The sequence below is a fragment of the Dunckerocampus dactyliophorus genome, chromosome 3, assembly GCF_027744805.1.
Source record: "Dunckerocampus dactyliophorus isolate RoL2022-P2 chromosome 3, RoL_Ddac_1.1, whole genome shotgun sequence".
Taxonomy (NCBI): Eukaryota; Metazoa; Chordata; class Actinopteri; order Syngnathiformes; family Syngnathidae; genus Dunckerocampus; species Dunckerocampus dactyliophorus.
Genome location: NC_072821.1, coordinates 17,822,370 through 17,847,748, shown reverse-complemented (window position 1 = coordinate 17,847,748; position 25,379 = coordinate 17,822,370). Strand labels below are relative to the sequence as shown.

Sequence of the window (25,379 nt, the reverse complement as noted above, 5' to 3'; positions counted from 1 at the left end):
TAGCAGGGGTGTCCAAACTTTTTCCACGAGAGCCACATTCTGAAAAATGAAAGGATGCGAGGGCCACTTTGATATTTTGTAAACCAACACATACAGATATGCAAAGAAGTTATCTGTAGCTCAAGAAAAAAACTGCATTTCAGCTTTGTAATATAGGTGAAATGCGACTAAAAATGAATTTTTATTCTTGTAAAATTGCGACTTTTGTTCTTCACTCGATTATGACCTTTTTTCTTAATATTTTAACTTTATTCCTGTAAAATTACAGCGGTGGTTTCTGCATTTCTGCTGGGGGGGGGGGTTTCCCCAACTACTTCTTTTCAGCTTCCCTCTTGTAAATATAACTGTAAAAAAAAATAATGTATTTTTTCTGTAATTCAACATTGTTGCTAAAATGATATTTTTTCTCATTTTACACGTTTATTGTCATAAAATTGCAACTTCTTTTCTCATTAGAATTTTTTTTTTCTGGTGATTTTTTTTGATTTTCCAAATATCTCAACTTTCTTCTTGTATCTTCTCCCAATATTTTGACTTTATTCCCATGTTATAAATTTCCCCCCAACCTACGTTTTCAAAAATGACAACTTTATCCAATGTTTTTGACAAAAAAAAAAAATATTTAATATATCAACTTCATGCTACTAAAATGACATTTCTTGACATCCCCATACTATTTTATTCTTGTGATATTAATTATGGCTTTTTTTCTTTGCTAGATCACAATTCTTCTCTTAAATTATTATTTTAACTTTCCCATTTTTGCTGGTGGTATTTTCTGTTAAATTACATTTTTAAACTATGCCGCGGGCCGATAAAATCACAGTCGCGGGCTACAAAAGGCCCCCAGGCCACACTTTGGACGCCCCCTGATTGAACATATCGTTCAATTTATAATTTAGCAGTTGTTTTGGTGAAAGCAACTCCAAAGTAAGACAAAGATTTTCCAACACATTACAATTCAGAGACAGAACTATAGTAATATACTGTACCAGTAGCTAATTCCTTTCAAATGACATTAACTACTAAAATGTAAAAGTTGTGAAAAATGTCCTGATTTGCGTCTTCTTTTCGGCCATGTTATTTATTGACAGAATTTCCTATGCGCTCTGTTCTCCCCAAAAGTGTTCTTTGTAGGGTTAGGGTTACTTAGTCTGTGACTTGAAGACAGACAAAGTATTTTTACTCACAAACGTTAGCATAACCTGCACATTAGTGTGAGGTGAGGCCTTCTTCACGCAAGTGCAGCTGAGAATGCGTCCCCAAAGTCACATGATGCTGAATGACGATGCTGATTATGATTTAGGGGCTGCTACTTTGCTTTCAAACTGCGCCTTGCTTTGTGGCCAGGGGCCCTGCGTTGTTTAAAGGGGTATAAATACTAAATTAATCATGCTTTGGCTCCACTTGCTAGGGAGTGAAATTTGCTTATGGAAGCCCATGATCGCATCAAATATTAATGTCTTTACAGAAGGCTGGCATTGTAGCGACGGGGGCACGCCCCGTCTGTGGAGGCATTGGTGTTGGGGTGGGGGGTTCACTGTGGACAACACCTTCTTTATATTCTTGAATAAGTGAACGAGTGACCAGTGCTTGGGTGGACAATCTGTAGTTTTGGGACTTGATTGTGTTGTTTGACACTAAATGCCTTCTGTTGTATTTGATTTTAATTGGCTTGTGGGGATGTTTTTGTGTTGTAAAAAGGCCGAGATAATATTCAAATGAATGTGAATAAATGCACTGGAAAATGTGTTATTTTATGCATTAGCCTAGTTGCTGCATATCCATATCAGCGTCATTATCGAGTCCCTACGGGCTTCAATAAACAAACTTTCAATGAGCAAATAACAAGTTTGAACAAAAGAATGCTTTTTAGTTAACATACTTTCAGTTACTTTTTCTGTTTTGCTCTACATTTACAAAAAAAAGGCCGTGGCACGTAAGGCAGTGCTACATTACATCAAGTAGAGGGCGCTGTGGTCTAAAAGCTTTGCAGTGAAGGAATTCAATGAACGTGTCTAACTATGTAATACAATTTACGCCAAAATTTTGCCTCGGTTTGTGTGCATTCTCCGGTTAGCGTAAAATATGGGCCGTCTTGTTATGTTTTCAAATACACTGCGTGAGTCCAACTGTGTTCATAATGTATTTATTGTCACAAAACGTCCTTCCTTGTTAGCATCCTGTTAGCTAGCTAAACAAAATGGCAACCAGAACTGGAAGAGAGCTGATCTATGATGTCATCAGCGGTGTTAACACAAACACTATAGTTTAACATGCATAAAGCAATTGGAAATGCATATAAATGACAAATATAATGGATAAATGAACATTTAAGGTTACTTTTACCTTCATTGAAGACGTGACAGTGAGCTCAACCACCACCAGCTTCCTTTTTTCAGTCACATCATCGCATCTTCATTGAAGGTAAAAGTAACCTTAAATGTTCATTCATCCCTTTCATTCATCGTTCATACGTATTTACAGCATATGCATTTTGTTTTCTGCATGTAAATGAGAAAAATGTATTCGTTTAACGTCCTTGTCAGTTACAGTCAGACCTTGTGGAATGAATCAACCGAGGGTCCACTACAAGTGAAATCCGCGAAGTCGCCAACTTTATTTGTTTGCAAATATTATGTATGTTTTAAGGCTGTAAAAGCCCTCACCATACACTTTATACCCTTTTCTCAGACAGGCAGGAACATTTTCTCACATTTCTCTCTTGTTTAAACACTCTCAAAGTTCAAATCTTGTTTGAATTTTAACAATCAATCTGTCGGACACAAGAAGTTATGAAGTGACTCACCGTATTCACTCCGCTGACGTGCCTCGTCCCAGCGCCGTTCGGCTGCAGCGTTTTTGTGTCCTTGTTAAAACATATTGCTTCTGTTGTAGTATTTTACTCCTCCTCCTGGTCCTCCACGAACAGAAAATTCATTTACACGATTCCATAATGGCGCCCAACAGGAAACATAGCAGTGCTGCATGAAGGAGATTGATTGACAATGGTTTACAGCCAATTAGAACGCAGAACACAATGGGCGAGTTCTCCCTTAGCCAATCAGGACTGTCGTGGCTCTATATTTACCCGGGCATAATCTTTACTCCAGTGGCATGAGTATTCAACTCTCACATGAGTATACAACACCCTCTACTGGTAGCAGGATAAAATACAATAACAGACACAAAGCAGAGCACCGATAGATCGCTCTAATACGCCACAAGGCCGCAGAGCACAATGCGTGTTCATACACTGTTAAAAAACATTCAAAATTGCACTTTAAAAATCCGCGAAACAGTGAATCCACGAAAAGGTGAATCGCGATGTTGCAACGGAATACTGTATTTTATTTTATAACAACAATAGTAATATAATAGTAATATCATTTTGTGTGGTCTAAATAAACAGAAATACAAAGAAAAACAGTACGTGGATATTTTTATCACTTACATTGTCTTACTCTTAGTGCGGATGTACAATTTGCTGCATTTAAGTATGCTCAGAAATCTCAGAAAATACACTCAAAACGTGTGAATTCAACTTAAATTATGCGGTGTCTTTGAACGCAACCCTTCATTGCTCATAATAACACCGTTAAAGTGTGATTCAAATGTTCTGCTAATATTAAAGAAACTAATGTTAGGTAAATAGATTTCCAGACATGTGTGCTATTTTTTTAGCGTGATTAAAATTTTCTGCTAATTTCAAATCTAAACAAATCTTTACTTAACAAATCTATATATAAGCCTGTCCTGTCTTTTATCTTTCTATCAATAAAATACAGTAAAAATGAGCGCAGTTGCAGATGGTGATTAATCATGATTAATTCATTTTAAAAAGGGTGATTAATCTGATTAAAAATTTTAATCTTTTTAATCAGCCCTACGAAAAATAAAATTTTGTAGAGAATAATTACATTTAAATGCAGAAACCAATGCAAAATACATATAAAGGACGAATGAAATGGATAAGTGAACATTTAACATCACTTTTCCCCTTTTTGAAACGGTTGCTGGCGAAGACGGCGAGGAGTAGAGGAGGGGATCCACACCAGTATCTTCAATCCTTTGTGATCACTTTTTTCTTAACACCTTCAACCCTTTTGCAACATTAGCGTCTTGATTTCTTATTTATTTGCCAGGATGCAACTTAATGTTGATTCGGACTTCCCGTGCACCCTGGCAAGATCGACCACACAGATGACACCTTTGTACTTTGCTGTGACTTCTTTCTTGAATTCAATAATGTTTTTCACCTTCTTTATCAAATTGTTGAGACACGCAACTTTCTTTGGCCCCATGGCGGGTTAGTTAGCAGTCACACTCAATAAAAAAAACACAGACAGTGAGTCAAATGAATGTCCTTAGACTGAGAGACTTTATGATTCCAATATTATACAAAAATGGAGCTAGAATACACTTTTAAGGTCACATTTTGCACATTCATGGAGCTCCCCTGATAAATAAAAGTGGTACTGTCCACCATGCACACAGTCCTGCAAGCAAAAAAGCACCACAAATGATGCTTGTGTGTGTCCGTTGCCACATGGAGGTTTGGTGATGCCGCAGTAGGTAAACGAGAAGATGGGCGGGGGGCCTTTAACACCCCCTCACTGAGAGGGAAGGATAAGGGAAGCTACTGTAGTCAGTAGCAGGGAAAGCTTAAATGATGAAGAGCCAAAATCGTACAAGAGCAAATCGGATTCGTCACAATTATCTCCACAAGCCCGACAGACGCCGGGGGTGGCCCCGAAACACTTGAAGTGTTCTATGTTGATTGGGTTATTTGTCCTCTGCTAGCCCAAGCTGAGGAATTGTGGGAGCTCAGACTGAAAGGGGTGTCTCTGTGGGTGCTCATACCTCACACACACACCAAAGTCTGGTTCAGCAGAAGCCAAAGTGCAATACTGACTTAAAATATGATTAGCAGAATACAACAAAGACCAAATAAAAACACTAACCTATTTCATGTGACATACCCGTGAACCGTTTTTTTAATTTTCAGCAACGCCCTAATCCTGATGTGAACCATGTTTAATTGGGTTTTTACCATTTGCATTTGGCCATTGCGACTGGCTGGCGACGAGTCCAGGGTGTATTCCGCCTCTCACCTGTGACACTAATGAGGACAAACAGAAGAGAAAATTGATGTATAGAATTAGGTCAAAAAAACAGCAGCAGCACTTCGGACAACTGTATAATACACTGATATTGGGTAATCCATTCTAATTTTAAAATCTTCAAAGTGTTTTACTGAAATATAGTAGGAAATATATGTAGACCCTCAGACCGGACTCTTGGAACTCATCCTCAGCCCAATTTATGGTTAAAAGGTAGAACTAAAAAGGAACTCGATCAAATGTAAGTTATGAGACACCTTTTATCGTTTAGATTTGTTATTGCCATTCATAACCTTTTTAAACTTACATACCAGTTAGACATAAAACAGCTGTAACAATCGCGGTTATGCTAGCAGGGACACTTATAGTCAGTTAAGGTTGTTGTTATTGGTCTACCTAAATTCCGCTAGTCCGTGAAGGCACCTAAGCGTGACGCTATGTGAGTGACATGTGATTGGTGGAAAACAAGGCAGTGTGCGGTCTGTTCAATTTGCGGGCAACCTGTACATTTGGTCCATAAACCTTTTAAAAATAAACAAGTACACCGTCTAAAGAGAAATACACATACACATAAAAAGCAGCACCCTCTAAGTGTAAAGTACAAAAATACACCACTACAAATTGAGCATTCCTATTGGCGTTAAGGTCGGCAATAAAACGTTAAAAGAACGTCAGACTCTGTGGCTCTATAAGAAAGCTACATTACATTACACCGCAAAAAGTCGCAGGAATAGAAAAAAGAAACAACAACAATTCTCCCAATTTTAACATGTGTGAGTCTATATATACAGACCTGATCAAAATCTTAAGACCAGTTGAAAAATTGCTAGAATTTGCATTTTGCACATTTGGCTCTTAATGAGGTTTTAAGTAGAGCTATAAACTGCAAAAGCAAGAAGGGGCAGTGAGACAAAAAGCACTTTGAAAAACTAACTTATTTAAAACAACAATTATACTAAAATAGGCTGCTTATCGGCTGATCAAAAGTTTAAGACTATTGCTCAAAAAATAACAAAAAACTCTGCAAACCAGAACAACAAATGTTCTCAGTAATGAGCTTCATCGTTCTTGTTAATCACTTCAAAAACTGGTTTGGGCATGCTTGATGCGAGTGTTTCCAGGAGGCTAGTGGGAACATTGCTCCAAGTGGTGAAGATGGCTTCACGAAGGGCATCAACTGTCTGGAACTGATGGACATTTTTATAAACATCCCCTGCCATCCATCCCCAAATGTTCTCTGTGGGATTTAAATCAGGGGAACATGTAGGATGGTCCAAAAGAGTGATGTTATTCTCCCTGAAGAAGTCCTTGGTCAAGCGAGCATTGTGAACTGCAGCGTTGTCCTGTTGAAAAACCCAGCTGTTACCACACAGACGAGGACCCTCAGTCATGAGGGATGCCCACTGCAACATCTGCACGTAAGTAGACGCCTTTTGACGGCCCTGCACCACCTGAAGCTCCAGTGTTCCACTGAATGAAAAAGCACCCCAGATCATGATGGACCCCCCTCCACTGTGCTGGGTAGAAAACATCTCGGGTGGAATCTCCTTGTCATGCCAGTAACGTTGGAAGCCATTCCACCTTTCAATGTCCCATGTTTGATACTCCCTGGCAAAGTCTAAACAGGCAGTTTCGTGGCGTTAAAGGAGACAAGGTCTTTGATTTCCCTTTAGTACATCCTACTGATGTCCAAGAATTGGATGTTTGAAACTGTGGTTTAGATATAGAGTCTTTAATTTTAATGTACAGCACAGGTCAAACGTTTGGACGCCTTCTCGTTCAATGAGTTTTCATTATTTTCATGACTAGATTCTCACTGAAGGCATCAAAACTATGAATGAACACGTGGAATTATGTACTTGAAAAAGTGTGAAATAACTCTTAATATGTCTTATATTTTATATCTATTTCATGTAGTCACCTGAAATGGTTTTCACTTCGCAGGTGTGCCTCGTCAAGATTAGTTAGTGGAATTTCTTGCCTTATTGCTTGGGCTGGGACCATGGGGCTGTGCTGTGTATTACACATACTTCCCAGAGTAATGAAAAGGATTAAGTGTCCTTGTGTAAAGATGTTTTTACAATTTATCATCAGGCATTAATCCATCACCCAGTAGATGAAGTTTAAAAATATGTATTTATACAATTCATTCATAATGCAAAACAGAAATCAAGAGATGAGCCTTCTTAGTTGTTGTGGTGGTTAACAGCACCTGCAAAAACAAGAGAAATGTTATATAATCAAGTCAGGCTTTTATAGTGTGAATACTCAGAAATATTTAAAATATCTGACAGCTCTTACCTTTGGTGTATATTCAATGACATATGACAAGTTACCTTACCAAGCAACAACTGTTGGATGGTGGAATTGTTTAGGAAGTTTGCTCTTTAGGTGAACATGAAGATTTTTTTTTGTTTTTTTGAAATGGTCAATTGCAGCTTTTAAATGGTGAACCTTTTCTCACTGCCATACTTTTTCCCCCCTCCCAACCCTTCCCTTGGCAGTGTTTTCTGACCATTTCAATTCTTTATTTTTTATTTTTTTTTTACACAATTGAAAATTGAAGCCAATAACTGAGAAACTAAGCTTTCGTACAAATAATTTCAACCCAGACATAAAATATTTACATATGAGCATTTAACCAATCAATGTAATACTATTCTGCAAAAGGTTTACGGTCTGTCATTGAGTTCAATGGTAACACAGGATTTGTTTTCTTCAACTAGCTGTCACATGTCCAGACAAACTATGAGTTCTAGAATCAAAATTACGCCCCCAAAAAGAAAAAAAAAAATCTACATTAAGAGCATTAAAAAAAACATTGTTGCATCTGGAATACATCTTAAAATCAATCAAAGTTGCATGTTTCTTCAGCCTGTTACATATTTGAGAAGTCACGCCATGGTTCCCTGTTAGATTTATAAACTGGCATTATAATAAATAAACAGTTGGACATCTGGTCATCATCCACTCAACATCAGGACAGTCTTCATCTGCGCCAGGAGCGAGGCTCGTTGTCATCCTCCTCCTCGTCGTCATCCTGCAGCAAGGCATCGTCACTCAGTGATTCTTCTGGATACTGGAAGAGGAGAAACAGACAATACATTCTATCAGGTACACCTACACATATCTACTGATATTCAATTTAAGAACTGTAAAATCATTCTCAGTTGTGCCTGCCTTGTTTCCTATGAGACTATGGCGGTGTAGCTAATGAAGCGTAAATTCACTGCGGAGACACTAAAAAGAGTTCTAGTGAGGATAATCCGAGCAGTGTTGTGCAATAGTTCCCTCTTGAGTTCTATGTAGGTATTACACCCAGTCAACTCCTTGGGATGTGGCATGAAATATTTGTAATGTTTCTTTCTTAATCAGAAAGCCCCTTCACGACATTATGAGAAATTGGCACAAACCTCATCCTCATCTGGTTCTGCCTCATTAGCATCAGCAGCATTAAGTGTCATGGCAGGCTTGTGCCATGCCAGGCGTAAATTATGGTTGTTCAACTTGAGGCCATGAAGGGCCGCCTGCAGTTGGACAAAACACAAAGTGCAGAGGATTAAAAAGTGGAAATAATAATAAATGTTTACATTTCTGGTGACTGGGCATACCCATTTCATTGTTAGTGGGCAACTCACCTGCTCTGCCTCTGCTCTTGTCCTGTATGTGATGATTGCAGACAGGCCGCCGTCATACATCTGGCAGTCTTCTATTTCTCCAAATTGCTTCAAAATTGTCAACATGAAACATTTGTCACTTCATAAACATCATTCATGTCTGATGAATTATCTCTTTAAGCACCACCTGGTACTGCAATTACCAACTAGGTAACAAATCAGTTAAGGTAAGGTACAAATGAATGTTATGCACTAATAAAGGTACCATATACAGTACCATGTGTTTATACAGTCTACTATAGCAGCTTTAAGTGCCTTACAGCGCTACTAAATGATTCAACCCTCATAACTTTTTCTTTATAATTCTATTTTTTATGTTTATAAACTTGCAGCAATTTGCAAATGTTTTTCTATTGTTATTTACAACAAGGGTGTAATAATACAGAGTGCGACTGTAAATGCTTGTTTGTAACCAATATTTGCAGTGACGGACCAGACAGTGTGCATTTTCCAAACAATGCAGGTAATAGGCAGACTTACAGCAAAGTGTGGCAGCAGATCTACCCTCTCAATATCAGAGAATCCAGAGATCTGAAGAGCTCGTGGTCGATGGTCCACAACTGCATGCAGTGGAACACCTCTTCCCCGTCCTCTGGAACCCCGTCCCCGGGCTCTTGAAGTGCCACGACCTCGAGTTAGGACCGCGCGACCCCGGCCTGGTGACAGTAGTCCCCTTTTAGCGGCCTATGCGGAAGCACAGGAGGGTCGACAAGTTAGAGCATACATATTACACATGTAAAAACATTTGTGTTCTTACCATTTATCTGTACATGAAGTACATGCACTCTCCTCCTCCAATAAAATTTCTGATACTTTGTTGTAAAGGTCTGATCACCTCCTGGTGAGGTTGGGTGTATAATCCTCCATCTTGGCAGTCAAATTCATGCATTCATTCAGCAGAGTATCTTGCATTTGACTTTATTTATAAATCTAGCTCTAGCCAGCACTGCTGTCTGTGTTTTTTTCCTCTGTGGCTGACCAGCTCACGTACTCCTTACCCCTTCAGGCAGCAATTGGTACTGCAAGTGCCTCCCGTATGACATTTCTGTGTATTTTATTGAATAATGATATCACACTTACATTTTTGACATTATACAGGCTGTAGAATGTCATGGTACATAAATGTTTCAGGAACATTATATTAATATTGGTGACATGCTGACAAACACAAACTGGCAGGCGCCATGATCCCTCTCAGTGTGCACCCAGACAGTAGGTGGGGCTTGTGCACGAAGCCCTGAAGCCACGGTCGCGGTGGCCTCATCTTAGGTTTCTTCTCTGTATTTGGTAAGGAAATGTGCTGTGTGCGTTATATGAACAATTATGTAAGTTTAATGATTATGTTGTGCATTAATAGTGTTTAATCTTGAAGACTTCATTTATATTGTGTGCTAAATGCGAGCAGGTCTTCTTACGTGGTGCTGTGACTAGTTTGTGCATTTTCTGAGCTGTATGTGCCCCCAAAATGTCACAATTCTGCATGTTTATGCGCTATATGCTTCACGAATAATGTGTCTTTTTCGGGAGGTCACTTTGTTCGGTGGTCCTTTAATGCACCGTAGTTGTGATGTGTGACGCAGATTGAGACTTGTGTATGACTTTCTCAGATGCAGACAGCCATGTATTTTCTATTCTTCCTTACCCTTGTCCACAAATGTTAATGCTGTGCATAAATGCACAGACGTGAGCTTTAAGAATGTTAGCTCTGTGCTGAGCGCTCATGTGCATTTTTGTTTTGGTGCATGATCTCATGCTATTTGAGCCCATATATCCATTTAGCTCAGTTGCCTGGTAAGTCTCATATTGAGTTATTAATTTCTGTACTTTGTGCTTTTATTTTCATAATTATTTATAATTATGTTCATGTGTAAAGTTAGATTCCATGTTTTACTGATTATGCTTTGTATGCGTGTTGCCGCAGACCACAGCAAGAGCATGAAGATCGAAGTTCACCATATCTTACCACAGCTTGGTATAAATCATGTTTTAAAACAGCTATGACAGCAAATACGAGCCAGTGAATTTTACACCGGCCTGGCACATGTGCGTACATTCATGAAGGGACAATTAAGGGCGACATGCTTTTCTGTGAAGATTTCCTCGTCCAAAAAATGTATTACATAATCATATACTATTTATGAAAATGTGTCAAACTAAGATGGTTTAATGTGTGCTAATTGGTGTTTATGTTTTTAAATGTGCAGTAGTAGGGGGTACATGACTTCAGGTCAATTGTCTTAAGGGGTACAGAGCTGAAAAATTTGGGAACCACTGACCTAAAATAAGAACATGAATGCCCCCAAGTGGCAAGTCACACAGCAGCGGAGTTTAAGCTAAAGGCGGTTATATTGATGGTGGAATAAAATACCTCTATTTGCAGCTGGGTATACTTGAGCTTCAATAAAGCAGTGTCCTCCCCAGCTTGAGTCTTCTTGTAGAGGTCCAGCTCTGCATCAAGCAGTTCTTTCTGAGCCTGGGAGGGGGGAAAAAAAACATCCCTTTACGTTTCACTTTTCTCTTTTGACATTACTAGAAGGATCCATAAGCTTAGCAATCAAATACAGTTAAGGAATGTTGTGAGTGTGTGATGTGCCCAGCATGCATGAGGTATTACTTGGGCCTTGCTCTTGGCTGCATGCAGTAGATTGCTGCTGCTTGAGATGCTTTTTATCTCTTCTTGTAGTTTTGTGATGCTCTTGGTTAAGGTGCCCAGCGTTTCCATGATCTTGGCTTTATCCTCTGCTTTCATTGCTTTGTTCTTCTCAAGTTTGGCGATTAGGAGCTGCAGACAACAGGGGCACACGTGGAGACATCCCCGGGGGCAACAGAGACATTACATAATCCAACTAAAGAGACAATCAGTGCAGTTAATTTGGCACTGACATTGTCATGGAGTTTTTAAAATTCAAAACTCTGATTTTCTTTATTTTTCAATCACTATGTATTGTTTTTTCTTAATGTCTGCTTACCTTCTGTGTTTCAATGTGCTTCTCTAGTATTTCCTGCTTCTTCTTCCTCACATCCTGCTGTAATTTTAGGGCTTCCTATGAAATGAATTATGGGAAATCAAATTAAATCAAAGACTACCTGTTGTTGCTGACAAACTCAACATGTATTGTATTGATTACAATGTACAGTACACCACTGGACACCTGCATTTTCTCATTCTTTTCCAAATACAAGTGGATGAAAGTACAATAATAATTATAGAGCTTAGCTGGGTGCAGAGGTTCGTAAATCACAGTTTCAGCTACACTACTACAAAAATAAATAAATAAATAAATACAATTCATCAAAACTGAAGGTTGTTTTTCAGCCATTGATGAGGTACAGTTCAGGCCAAAAGTTGGGACACACCTTCTCATTCAATGCATTTTCTTTATTTTGAGGACTATTTACATTGTAGATTCTCAAAACTATGAATTAACACGTGGAATTATGTACTTAAAAGAAAGGGTAAAATAACTAAATATTTTAGATTCCTCAAAGTAGCCTTTGCTTTTTTGATAGTGCTGCAAACCCTTGGTGTTCTCCCAATGACCTTCATGAGGTAGTCACCTGAAATGGTTTTCACTTCACGTGTGCCTTGTCAGGGTTACTTCGTGGAATTTCTTGCCTTATTAATGGGGTTGCGACCATCAGTTGCTTTGAGTGTGTCAAAACTTTTGGCCTGTACTGTATCTAGTGCTGTTCTCAAGTTGACTTGCTTGCAGCATGATGTCATCATCCCAGTATTACTTTGTATTTGCTGCTGTATGGGTGGTTTTGAGTGAATCTCCCCCATGATTGTTATCACCATTTCTCCTCTCACCTGCTTCTTCTTTAGGGCATCCTCTGTGGTTTTCTGGACAGCTTTCATGGCTGCAGGATTGTATACAGTCTTTGAGAGGCCCGCAGAGGTTGAAAATACCTGAAATTGTGTAAATTGTAAAAGAGCTTAAAACAATGCACAGGAGGAGACTATGACCACATGAAGGCTTTGCTGGGGGAAACTTGCCTTCTCAACCGGAGCAGCTAGTTTGGTCGAGAAACCCAAACGCTCTTTCACTGACGCTTTGGCAGGATTCTGTATCTGTATTGGGTGTTATGTTAATACAAATATACTATACACTGTAGACTAGCAGCACTCACACATACATACCTGAGCGGACACAATGGAGTCCTTTGAAGGCTCAGAGTTTGCAGGGAGAAGAGGCCCAAGGCGATATTTGACAGACTGCTTCAGCGAGGTCGCTGAGGGCTGCTGAATGTTAAAAAGATTTAAATAAATACTACCTGTGTTCTCAAGCCTGCATATGTTGCAGGAGAAGTTCCAGCCAAATGTCTAGGAATTAGGGTATTTTTCGGACTATAAGTGGCACCCAACCAAAAATGCACAATGAAGAGGGAAAAAAACCCATCTATAAGTTGCACTGGACTATAAGTTTGGGGAAAATTTATTTTCTAGAATCAGAGACCAAGAACAGACATTTCATCTTGAAAAGGGCAAGTTAGAGTAACAACAATAAAATGGAGAACAGGCTAAATAGGCTAGATTTTGTTTTTGAGGGCATTTGTGGCTGTCATGCGGATACCAAAGTAAGGGAAGCGCTGCAGCCGTAGACTGTTAAGGCAATTTTAACCAGAGGCGCCGATGATGTCATTTCCAAAGACATATAACAAACAAGGCCATGTACAGTAGAAGCGATCACAAGCTTTTTGCCATGCTAGCATTCCCACGCCATTCGTCCAAAATAACGACATGGTTGTGGAAGTTGTCCCACCAGATAGAGGTCCGATCGGGTCTTGCCCGAAATTGCCATCATGGTGTCTTAGCCATTTAGCGAGCAACACAGCAGCAGTATAGCATCCTCTGAAGCCCACAACGGCGCCTTTGTTCATCAATGTAAAGTGAAAGTAGGCATACGTTTACTCTTATACACGCAAAAAGTAATTTCAACATGCTTGACAGCAGCAAAGTTATGTGTGCTATTGCACACATAATGTGGAAATACATGTGGCACATAATTGTTACGTTATCTGTCAGCAACAAGCCAAAAGCTCAGTCTTCGCCATCCACACGAATACGCTGCAGCCGGAGATTTAAAAAAATTTTCACCCTGGCCGGAGTTTTCCAAAAGTTCGTTTTTTAAAGACAAAGAGGCCAAAACGCATAGAAAATATGCAGTGTGGACAGGGCCTCAGTTGTCTTTATAAGTTGATGTTACATTGTAAATTTTCAGTGGTACAGGAGAGATAGGAGTAGCAGATACTGGAACACGAGCCCAGAGCGCACACGAGCCTAGAGCGCACTCACAGCTGTCGGTGTGAAAAAAAACATATATACTGTAAGTCGCTCCGGAGTACAAGTCGCAGGACCAGCCAATCCATGAAAAAAAGTGTGACTTACAGTCCGGAAAATACGATAGGCTTAATGCAGGTTGTGACAAGTGGGGAGCTGAGAGTAGATTGAGATTTTGTATAAATGTCTCACCGTGACCGGCTGTGGCTGCAACTGCTGTGAGTGAAACTGGCTGTGACCCAGCCCATCACCTCCGTTCTCACGAAACCAATGCACCCGAATGAAGCGGTTGTTGAGGACAGCCTCTGTGCTTTGTATGGCCCGCTTGGCCTCAACTGGGGATGCAAACTGGATCAGCGCACCCTCTGGGTCATTCTGGTATGCCACCTTTAAAAAGACATTTTTCAAATCAAAACATGGCCATTAGCCAGGATGCATTGTGCAGGTCACCGTTCCTAGCTCATTTCAAATGAATTTTTTCCCCCAAATACACAGAGACTCCTGTATTGTACCCATAGCCAATTCAGGTAATGTTTTTTTAAATATTGTCAAGTGTCGGAAGTACCGAAAAGCAATCATAGACCGTGTTTCTGGACTACCCAATTGCTGCATAAGACTTCAAAACATGTGATATGAGCTTTTACTGCGAAAATGCACAACTTTTTGTTTTGGCACTCTAAGCATCATGAGAACTGTAGATTTTTTAGCCCTAAATAAGCTGCATCATTGTAAGCCGCAGTGTTCAAAGCGTGTGAAAAAAGTAGCTGCTTATAGTCCAGATATTATAGTACATGACAGGTACATCCATTTTTTTTTTTTTAATTCATGGGACAATACTTTTTGATTGTATGGAATTATGTCAATCTAGCAGGAGTGTAAAGGACATGTATTCAAAATCAGATTTCTTACAGCACATTCAGTAGGATAAAGAGCAGAGATGGCCGAATAAATATTTTTTATTTCAGATACCGATACTGAAACCTCAACGTTGCATGTGTAGTGTTAACATTTTTTTTGTGTGCAGGGGCCGCCCCTTGAGACACTAGCATCGGTTGTATAGTTACGTTTCACTTTTTGGGACAGCGGTGCAAGGCTACTTGCGCTCTCTTTCTGGAAGTGCACATCAAGCTACGCAAGAGTGTTTGGAACATGCCGGCATAGCGTACATGGGCGCAGGAACATAAACTAAGTTTCACAACTCTGCTAGCTAGCTACTGTGATCTAGTAAATTTGGGCCGTATTGGACCAATACCAATACCAAGTATCAGATGTGACCACCCCAAGTACAGAATCATACTTATTTTCCCACATGGTAAACTTTAAGTGAAGGACAAAAAGTGTAAGTTATAGTCAGACGTCTACTCTGTAAACAAATATAGCGCAGCTCAGAATTCAGCTAGCGGGAGTCATGGCTAGCAGTAGTGCCATGGAGAACACAGAGCTGAAAATATCTTCCAAAAGTCTCATGTTTGGGAACACTTTGTCTTCCCGGTAAAAATTGCGACAAAGATAATAGATAAGACGGAAGAAGCACGCCAGCATTGTTCAGTAGAAATTGGGAAAGGGGCTAAAAGCTGGAACAACTTACATTTGTAAAAATATATTTTGACAATTGTATTTATTGGATAATTGCCTGTGAGCAGTTAGCAGTTGAATGAAATGATTTAAAAATCATTAAACCTCTTTACACAAAAGCTGAGCAGTTTTGTTTTTCATTAGGTTCTCTTACTGTATCAAAAATGAACTGAACCGTGACCCTAAAACTAAGGTACACACTGAACCATGATTATGGTCTATCGTTACATCTAATATCTACCATTCATAACAAGGTCATGATGTGTAGTGTGCAACCCTTGAAGCAATGGAGGCAAACTCGAGTAGAGTACCACCATATGTTGTTAATTTAGTCTCACTATTAACTTAAATAGTAGCTGACAAGTGGTCAGCATCAGGCAGAATTATTTACATTGCGCCATCCGTAAGTACACAAACAAACATAATATAATGTAACAATGAAACAAAAAAATGTAAATATTTCTAGTTAAACCCTGACCTACCTGAAGGTTGACGATAGTTCCAAACTTGCTGAAATGTTCATTGAGTTTGCTGATGTTGTTGAGTTCGGAGGGAATTTGCCGAACCAGCAGCTTTGTATTGGTGGAGTTGAATGGGCCTCTTCTGTTGTATCCCAGGTGGTTGGGCTTGTTAAAATTAGGTCTGACAGAAGAAAAAAAAACTTGCTAAATTGAGATGTTGAAAAAAATATTGTCTCTATACTTTTGTTAAAATCATATGACTAATTCCAACACACTAGTCATTTATGCCTTACTTGTCAAGCCAAGGTTTCTTGTGCACAATGGTCCCATCATGTGGACCAGCTGGTCTCTTCCTTGGTCCAGAATCCATGACAATTCTCATGCTGTTATTTGGAACCTTGTCTAGGGAAGGACAAAGACTGACTGGTCATTTCTATGTCGACAGTTGACTCAACTATTGAATGAGAAGGGACACATTCACAAGGAAGAGGTATTTTTATTGTAAAAACTAGACAACTAATGAATGTCGGAGCGTAGAAATGAGCATGCACTAAAAAGTAATTTTACTGCATGTGACTGTGTTCTAAACAATCCAAAATATCATTATACAATGCAGTTGTCCCTCGCTACATCGCGGTTCTAACATCGCTCCCTCGCTCTATCGCGGGTTTTCAAAAATGTATTAATGATTGCTGTTTAGTGGTTGACTATAGCCAATTATTAGTCAAAAAATATTGAAAAACAAGTCAAAGGTAGTATTCTGGCCACTAGGCATCAGTCATGTTACAGTAATGAAACATTACCTTAGATTACATTACCTTAAAATTGCATGGAGTAAGCCATGGCATGTCTGACATGACAGAGTGGACAAAAGCTCTCCTCCCATTTCATGTGAAAGTGGTACATTTTTGGCTTCTTACTTTGTCTTTCTTCCAAACCCCATTTGAAAAACCTTAATTTTAGAACAAATAAATTGGAGGCTAACTAGTTGGGTCGGTAGCTTGCTATATGCTTCTGTATGAGCGGCGGCCATCTCTTATGGCTCTGCAGTGATCCCGTGACCTCCGGGTTAGTGTTGCGCAATGTAGTGTAAACATAGAATAATAGGAATGTGACGATAGGGTTATTATTTCATGTCTAAAGGGCTCTAATGATGGTAAAAAAAAGTGGAATGTTTTCATTCATATGTATTTATATGTATTTGGAATTGTTTTCTGCTTGGCAAACTATCCGTTCATCCATCCAAAACGATAAAAATGTGTTTTGTGTTGAAGTTTTTGTTTCTCATTGGATTCATATTTCTTCTTATGGGGAAAAATGTATTCGGTTAGCGTCCTTTTCGGTTGGAGTCGGACCTTTTGGAACGAATTAATGACCGTAACCAAGGTCCCACTGTATTTAGAAAGTCAAACAAGTTTTATATGCTTTAACTATGAAAATATTCAGTTTATTAATATTGAATCCTACTTCGCGGAAATTCACTTATTGCGGTCGGGTGTGGAACCAATTAACCGCGATAAACAAGGGACGACTGCATATCATACAAGACATCTTCATATACATGACGGAACAGCATATGTTGGATACTAGGTATACCTCTATGAGGCTGGTCTACATCACCCATTGTGAGGCCAATCAGGTTGGGCCTCTGGGCATTGGCACGATGGCGGTACATTGGCCTGGAGCTGATGGTAATGCTGGGAGACTCTGGATTGTACACATCAGTCTCATAGGTATCTGGTGAATAAAGAAGTGCTTTATGTGTACAAAAGTTGCGATCACATGACAAAATAATCATTATAGTTCAGCATGCCAAAATCTGTGTTGTGAGATGCTAGCCCTTCCAATTTCCCCACGATGCCCAGGACTGTGAATTCAGTAGTCCAGACAAAATCCACTGTCACACTAACCTGAGGGGAAAATCCAATTTCCCCACGATGCCCAAGACTGTGAATTCAGTAGTCCAGACAAAATCCACTGTCACACTAACCTGAGGGGAAAAGTGGTGCAGACATTTGAGATACTGAAGAGCGCATCCCTGAGGTGACAATGGTGGGAACGGCGCTTGTAATGGAATTGGGAGGAGCATCCATTCCTGATGGTTGAAGTGGTGGAAGAGGAGGAGGTGGCCCTGAAAATACAGGAAAGAAGTAAATATCTAAAACTGACTTGAATTAACTACTTATATACTGTAGTTAACATGTTTTCATTAACTCTCAGCAAAACTCGAGACAGCCTGCGTCTCTTCCCGTAGGACACTTGGGGGTGCAAATATTCAATATGGCCACATACAAACTCAATGTCTTCTTACAATGTTTGGCAGATTAATGCAAATAACTGCGCATGGCGTTGAAATTATTAGCTCCAACTGTGTGAGTGTGCATGGTGTGTTGCATAAAATGAAATAGAGTGGAACCTCGGTTAGTGTGATTAATCAGTTCCAGAAGGTCCAACTCTCACCAAATAAATTTTTCCCATAAAAAAGTGTTAATCCAATGAATCTGTTCCAGAAAGCCAAAACTGTTAACACAAAACACATTTCTACATGCAGAAAACAATTCAAATTGCTTATAAATATATATAAATAAATGAAAGGGATATGTGAACATTTAAGGTTACTTTTACCTTCAATGAAGATGTGATTCTTGACTGTTCCCAAAGACACGATGTGGCAGTGACATCAACACCTTCCTCTTCAACACCACCTTCCTGTTTTGCCATGAGATGTTTCTAGAATTCAAAAGTGTTTCTCACCTTAATACCCCAAAATGGAGTCAAAGAAAGTGCCATCATTTTGATGAAGAACGTGAGAAACACTATTGAATTCAATAAATAACTCATGACACAAGAGGAAGGAGGTGTTGAAGAGGAAGGTGTTTATCTCGTCTTCAATTAAGGTAAAAGTAACAAATGTTCTTTTATCCCTTTCATTCATTGACACAAGAGGAAGGAGGTGTTGAAGAGGAAGGTGTTTATCTCGTCTTCAATTAAGGTAAAAGTAACAAATGTTCTTTTATCCCTTTCATTCATCATTTATATGCATTTAGAATTGTTTTGTGCATGTAAAACTATAACCGTAAAACTATGAAAACATGTTTTCTGTTAACATATTTGCGAGTCAACCGCTGATGACATCATAGACTGGTGAGATAGCTGACTTCCAGTTCCAGTTGCTATTTTGTTAGCAAGCTAAGGATGCTAACTGGACATTTGTGATAAAAATACATTAAGAACACAGTTGGACTCACGCAGTGTATTAATAACACAACAAGACGTGCGCCATACTGTACGCTAACAGGAAAATGTATGCAATTTTCAAGGTAAACCAAAAAGCACATGAACAGACACTATCTGAGGACCCACTGCATTGACAGCTTATCTTCCGCGTCAGACATAATGAATGTAGCAGATGAAAAAAGCGCTTCTATCATGTCTATCTGCGTTCATACACCAAATCAGTTGGTATGACTACATTCTTGTATTTGTCCATTTCATTGCACTGTTATTCCATGGGTGTGTTGCGTATGAACATTAATTTAGTGTAAACAAAGCAATCACGACCCCGTTAAGTTGCTTCCCAGTAGGCTGCAGTTGACATGGGCGCCGCATATTGGCTACGAGATTGTATCGCTCTGCCAGAACACCAGTTTATTTCTAGAAATACTTGTTTTAAACAGATGAGGGTATGTGTTGTCGTAATCTAGTGTTAATGACGACAGCATTGTGGGAGTAACCTTATTACTTTGCATCACAGATTTGAATAAGGCTGGTAGAGATGATTTATATTTATATGTTACTTTTCCATCTTATTTTCTCTCAAAAGAGCAGGCTTTGTAATCTTGGCAGTATGTTTATCGTGTTTATTGAATGCTTGCATTTAGATGAAGCAGTATGAGGAAATGACGCATCTATTGCTTTCTGTTTCATGAGCATTTTTTTTTTAGTTCCAACAATATTTTCATATATTATATGATATTTAACAATATTAAAAAATTTTACTTTTAATTTTGCTTGTCGTCAGTCAAACTTGAACATGTTCAGATTGTGCTCCACTCTACGACAGAGACAGGTTCAGTCACCACCTTTCTCTATTTTTTTGGTTGTTTCTTTAACTTTTTTCCCTTTATGATGGCCTATCTTAGTAAGAACTTTATCCAAAATCCCTATTTGAACAATTTCCACATGCGAGAACATTTTTGCTGTGATTTCACTTGACCAGTATGTAAGCTGCACTAAACTGAAAGAGAAAAAACACTTGTATATAGGCCGCACTTGTCTATAAGCCGCAGATGTCCACATTGTTACAGTACATGGGAAACTTTGTACACAGAAAGATTTTTTAAACTTTTGATTAAATAAACAGAACAGTGCGTGTAACACAGCAAGTTATACAGTTCCGAGTAGTGCCTGTAACATGGCTAGTTCAGAAAAGTCATTCATCGCTGTCCTCCTCCTCCTGGGAACTAAAACCACTCATGTCGTCTTCTTCAGCATCACAATTGAACAGCCTCATAATTCCTTCGTCACACACTTTGTCTCTCTCTCTTGCGTTGTTTGTCTTTGTGTCACTTTTGTCTCGAGCCATTAGCCATTTAGCTTGAACTAAAGCTCTTCATCACACAGTAGTGTAGTACTACATGACATAGTGAAGATAGGTTCCCCTCCCTTTCTGTGTGGAAGTGGTAAGTTTTTGGCTTCTTACTTTGTCCTTCTTCTCCACTTCGTTTGAAACACTTACGTTTAGAATAAATAAATTGGAGGCTAACTGGTTAGCTCGGTAGCATGGTAATTCTTAATGCGGCGGCCGTTTCTTGTGTGCCTGCAGTGATCCCGCAGCCTGTGCGTAACAGTTGTGCAATGTGGTGTAAATAAAGAATAACAGGAGTGTAAAGGTGACTATAGGGGTGTTATTTAATGTCTACAGGGCTCTAGTAATGGTAAAAATGTATTGAGAAAATCAAAAAAAGTTTTCTATGCTCTAACTACAAAAATATTTAGTTTATGAATATCGAATCCCACTTCGCAGAAATTCACTTCTCGCGGTTGGTCTGGAACCATTTATAGTTGGCAACGAGGGACAACTGTAAATGGTTTGGAACAGATGGTATATAAAACATAGGAACATCACACACTGTGACCAAATAAATACTCCCTCATACAAAGATAACGCAACCTACCATAATGGATCAAATGGGACAAATCCAATTCACTTGCAAGCACAATACTACTAACAGTAAGGGAGGTAAATTCTATTCAAGAAGTAAGAGCAAATTCTGCTGAAGGTTGTGCATTCTCTAATTACAAAAAATGTCTCAATTCCTACCGGCAACCGGCGGAAGGCTTGGCGGGAGAGCCCCTGGTGTGGGCACAGGAGGCCCCAAATTCACAGGTGATGGATTCAAGAGAGGTGGAGGTGGAAGACCTGGGGGTGGTGGGGGATCCACACCAGGGATGGGTGGAGGTTGGAAGGGCAGCATATTGGGCAGACTGACATCCTCCACGACAACTGGGTCACTTCCATGGTCGAAAGGGCACATGTCTCCTCTCATGCAGAAGCCTTTTTCTAGAGGACAGAAAATGGTACACGTTTAGTTTGTAAAGTCCATAACATCCACCTTTAATTGGCTTTCCTCACCATCATAATCACGGCAACGTTTTCTTTGCTGAGGAGGGGGCCCCCTAAAAGGGCCATGATCCACAGGGTGATCTGGGCGGAAATCTGACCAGCTCTCGGTTGTGTTGTTGCTGTGATGAGTTGGAGCTATGACTGTGATGGTGCTGCTTAGTGCCGGCACAGGGAAATGTGAGGTGGTTGCAGTGGAAACCAGAACAGTTGGGGTGTAGCCATCGGCACCTTCCAACCTGTCCGCTCGATCATGATCATACTTTAATTTCCCAGAATCTCGTTCTGGAAATTGACAAGACAGAAGCAAGAACTATAGTAAAGAGTGTTTGAGCTGTGAGAATACACCAGTTCATGATCTATGTTCTTCAGCAATCGGCTTCTTACCTCTACTCCTACTTCGAGAGCGAGTTCTGCTCTGAGAGGGACTCATGCTTCTGTCTCTGTCACGGTCTCTATCCCGCTCTCTGTCGCGGTCACGAGTACGATCCTTGCTCCAACTCCGGCTTCGGCTACGACTGTAACTACGACTGCGGCCCCTCCTCCGATTATAGCGATCCCGGTAGGAGTCCCTTCTTGGTGGGTTGCGGTCATAATCTCTCTTTCTGGAACGGTCTTCCCTCTTACGATCGTCTCCTCTCCTAAGAATTTGAAGGAGAAAATGTATGACAGGCAGTTCAAGATGATCCAAAGATGTATTGTAATGTTAAGATTGCACAATGGAGAATAGGTTCACACACCTGCTATCTCTACTATAGCGGGAACTTGATGGTGGAGGGCTATTATTCACTCGTCGAGAAAACTTTTTGTCACGTTCCTCTTCTCGATTTGTCTGAACAGAGAAAACGGGACGCACGTTTAACTCTCAGGAGTCCATGACCTTGCATCTGTAGTCTTTGTCGGCTCAACATGACAGACGCTCCCTTTCAAATGCAGACTACAAACTGCATACGAGTCTTTAATTGGTGTAAACTGATCAAGTAAAACCAGATTTTATAATATTGACCCTGATTTTGTCATTGTCTCGTCACATTTACTCATTTCTATGTGCATTTGAGGCATCCATTTTAAAATTGAAAGTAAGGTAGTAAACATGATACCACCTTTCTTACAATCCAATCAAACACATTGCTGGCAGTTTTTTGCAGAGGGAGCAGGTAAAGTAAGCCAATACTGCTGATGCGTAAACGCACATCATCGCTTGTATACGTAGTCGATTGTAACTGCCTGGGGCCTCGTGGCTTTGAAGGTAAATAATTATTCTGAGGATGACTACATTAAAAAGGAAAACTGCACTTTTTTGGGAATTTAGCCCATAATCCACAATCCTTATGTGGGACATGAGCACACGTCTATCTCTTTTTTTGTGCGTGCTTTGACCATGTAGTAACAGGCACATTCATCATAATGTAAAACGCACAGTATTTTGCGTATTTTGGCCATTTTTAAGCATTACCGGAACTTCCTTCCTCGGCGCATTGATGTCACACAGCAATATAGAAACGAACACCTACACAGTGTTAACTTTTCCAAACTCAGAAAAAAAACACAGCAAGTGGTGCCAGCTCAAATACTTGTATGTAGCATTACGTTTTTTGTAGTGGTCTGAGGCGTTCTGAGTGCAATGCTGATGTGCTGCAGGCTAGTCTGTGGTGAAGCTAGTCGTTAGCCAACTAGTAGCTAGCAGGTGTGTTCTGGCTAAGTGTCAATGCGCCAGTAATGTAGTTCAATTGGCGTAACAATGATTACATTGTTGTGATTACATTGTTATGCCAATAATAATAATAATAATAATAATAATAATAATTAGAAGAACAACAACAACGTTGCTGTAGCTTGGTTAACATGCACTCCACATTATAAGTAAATTGAGCATTGTTGCCATTTTTTGGAGGCTTTTTCAGAAGGCTTTACTGGCTGAATAAGTGGTTCCCATACGTGCAGTCATGAGCTGTCTCTTTTTATCTGCTTTTATATCTTTAGAACGCACAAAAAAGAGAAAACGTGCTCATGTCCCACATAAGGATTGTGGATGATGGGCAAAATTCCACAAAAAAAAATCATTTTTCCTTTAAAGCCATTGCTTTGTAGATTAGTTTTTTTAGGATTTTTTTTTTTTTTACATTTTTATTAAGTAGGTTATCAGATGGATTCATTGCACATTAAAGATTTTGATAGTCAAAAAACAGAAATGTTCCCTACTCTGATTTTAGGTTTTAAAGGTGATTTTTAGACCAGATGTGTTCATGCACTGTCAATGAAAAACTAACTGTACATGAGGTCGTGATAAAAAACAGTAAACCAACTGAGACAAAATAAACAGTTTTTAAGGTGAGATGATGACATGACATGACATTCATCCACTTGCTGCTATTAGAAACATAGGATGGAACTAATCCATGGAAGAAACTGTTTTTAGGACTTAAAAATGTTACCTCATCATTTTTCTGTTCATCTTTCTCCACTTTCACCGCAGTGGGCAGTTGTTCTGTCTGGGGCAGATAGCTTTTGTTGTTCACAGCTTCAAACAGCTTGTCCACAAATTGCTGGGTCTCTGGAAGGGCATCAACCACAACATAAATACAAATAAAACACTTTGCAGATCAGATGAGAAATTGAATAAGGAATGGTTACTACGAGATTGATAAGTACCTTTTTGAAGAAACACGTCCAACTGGTCAATACACAAGGCTTTTAGTTCTTTTTCAGTTTTGTCTTTCTTCACCAGGGCAACAACATACTTGGCGAGGGCTGAAGGGTCTGCTTCGCAGCTACAACAAATACCCAGAAGGAAGGCAGATATTTTATTAAATTAATAAGAAATTAAAGTAATTCCTACATTATGGCGGAGTAATACTTGTTAGTCTCTGTCTAATTCATACAGAGTTTAAAATACAGTGAGTAGCGTTGTAGCTAACAGCTATCTAGTCTACTTACATGGGCTCGAGCGTTTCAGACAGCCATGTTTTCAAAGCATCCAGATTTTCAATGATCATTTTAGATCCAGCCGAAGCTTTCCTTCCACCACAGCCAGAGTTGACACTACCTGGATAGACTATATTTACACGCCTGGAAGAATAGCAGACTTTCGTTTAACTAAGTAGCCACTTCAGTCTTTAGTTTTAGCTAAGGTGCTACACGCGCCGTTAGCTGGAACTAAGCGGCAACAACGCTGGCTAAGTTAGCACAGGTTCCAGGCCTTAAACGTGCTCGAGAGCTCTGCTCATGTAATCGTTACGGAGGCAGGTCTCGGGTGCACCTATATGGCAACCCTTTAAAGCAATTCGACAGTATACTGTAATAAAAATGAACGAGTTAAAATGCAGGTGAATGCACGCTGAACTTAATACTTTATTGACGCCCCTTGCTAGCTAACGTGCCAACCCGACTATTTACTTCCGCTTATGATCTCGTCAGCAACTATCGCGAGACTAACGTTGAGGCAGGACTAAGCAAATAGGTATTTGTTGTCACTGTGGGACCGAACAGCATTGTTTAAAATTAACTTTAAAACAAATGGGGGTTGTGTTTAATTTAATTTAACTAATTAAAAAGCCAATTATGACATACATGTATTGGTATCATTAAAATTTAATATAATTACTGCTATCCGATGCAAACAAACTTGGGTTTCTTGGT

General features: G+C 39.5%; 1 protein-coding gene across 2 annotated transcripts; it reads right to left on the bottom strand.

Annotated features, from left to right (window-relative positions):
* Positions 1-6,024: 6,024 nt before the first annotated feature.
* Positions 6,025-25,148, bottom strand: rbm26 (RNA binding motif protein 26). 2 transcript variants are annotated; one of them, XM_054770047.1, is made up of 22 exons: positions 24,678-25,148; positions 24,393-24,511; positions 24,176-24,294; positions 22,481-22,572; positions 22,128-22,381; positions 21,753-22,025; positions 21,441-21,680; positions 18,108-18,248; positions 17,714-17,854; positions 16,411-16,519; positions 16,139-16,298; positions 14,274-14,468; positions 12,942-13,040; positions 12,798-12,872; positions 12,612-12,710; positions 11,770-11,844; positions 11,415-11,582; positions 11,169-11,273; positions 9,281-9,484; positions 8,762-8,848; positions 8,537-8,650; positions 6,025-8,202 (listed from the first exon to the last, which is right to left on the bottom strand). In XM_054770047.1, exons 1-22 carry the CDS (start codon positions 24,734-24,736, stop codon positions 8,113-8,115), a joined length of 3,018 nt encoding a protein of 1,005 aa, XP_054626022.1. In that variant the 5' UTR covers positions 24,737-25,148; the 3' UTR covers positions 6,025-8,112. The 2 variants fall into 2 exon arrangements, with proteins under 2 accessions (XP_054626022.1, XP_054626021.1); XM_054770046.1 differs by having other exon boundaries at positions 6,027-8,202; positions 12,942-13,043.
* Positions 25,149-25,379: the final 231 nt, after the last annotated feature.

Coding starts and splice junctions, on each gene's coding strand:
- rbm26 (XM_054770046.1), bottom strand. CDS start 24,736: ATGATCATTGAAAATCTGGATGCTTTGAAAACATGGCTGTCTGAAACG. Junction 22,026..22,127: donor CTCTCGAAGTAGGAGTAGAG/GTAAGAAGCCGA, acceptor GTCAATTTCCAG/AACGAGATTCTGGGAAATTA. Junction 14,469..16,138: donor GAACTATCGTCAACCTTCAG/GTAGGTCAGGGT, acceptor GTCTTTTTAAAG/GTGGCATACCAGAATGACCC.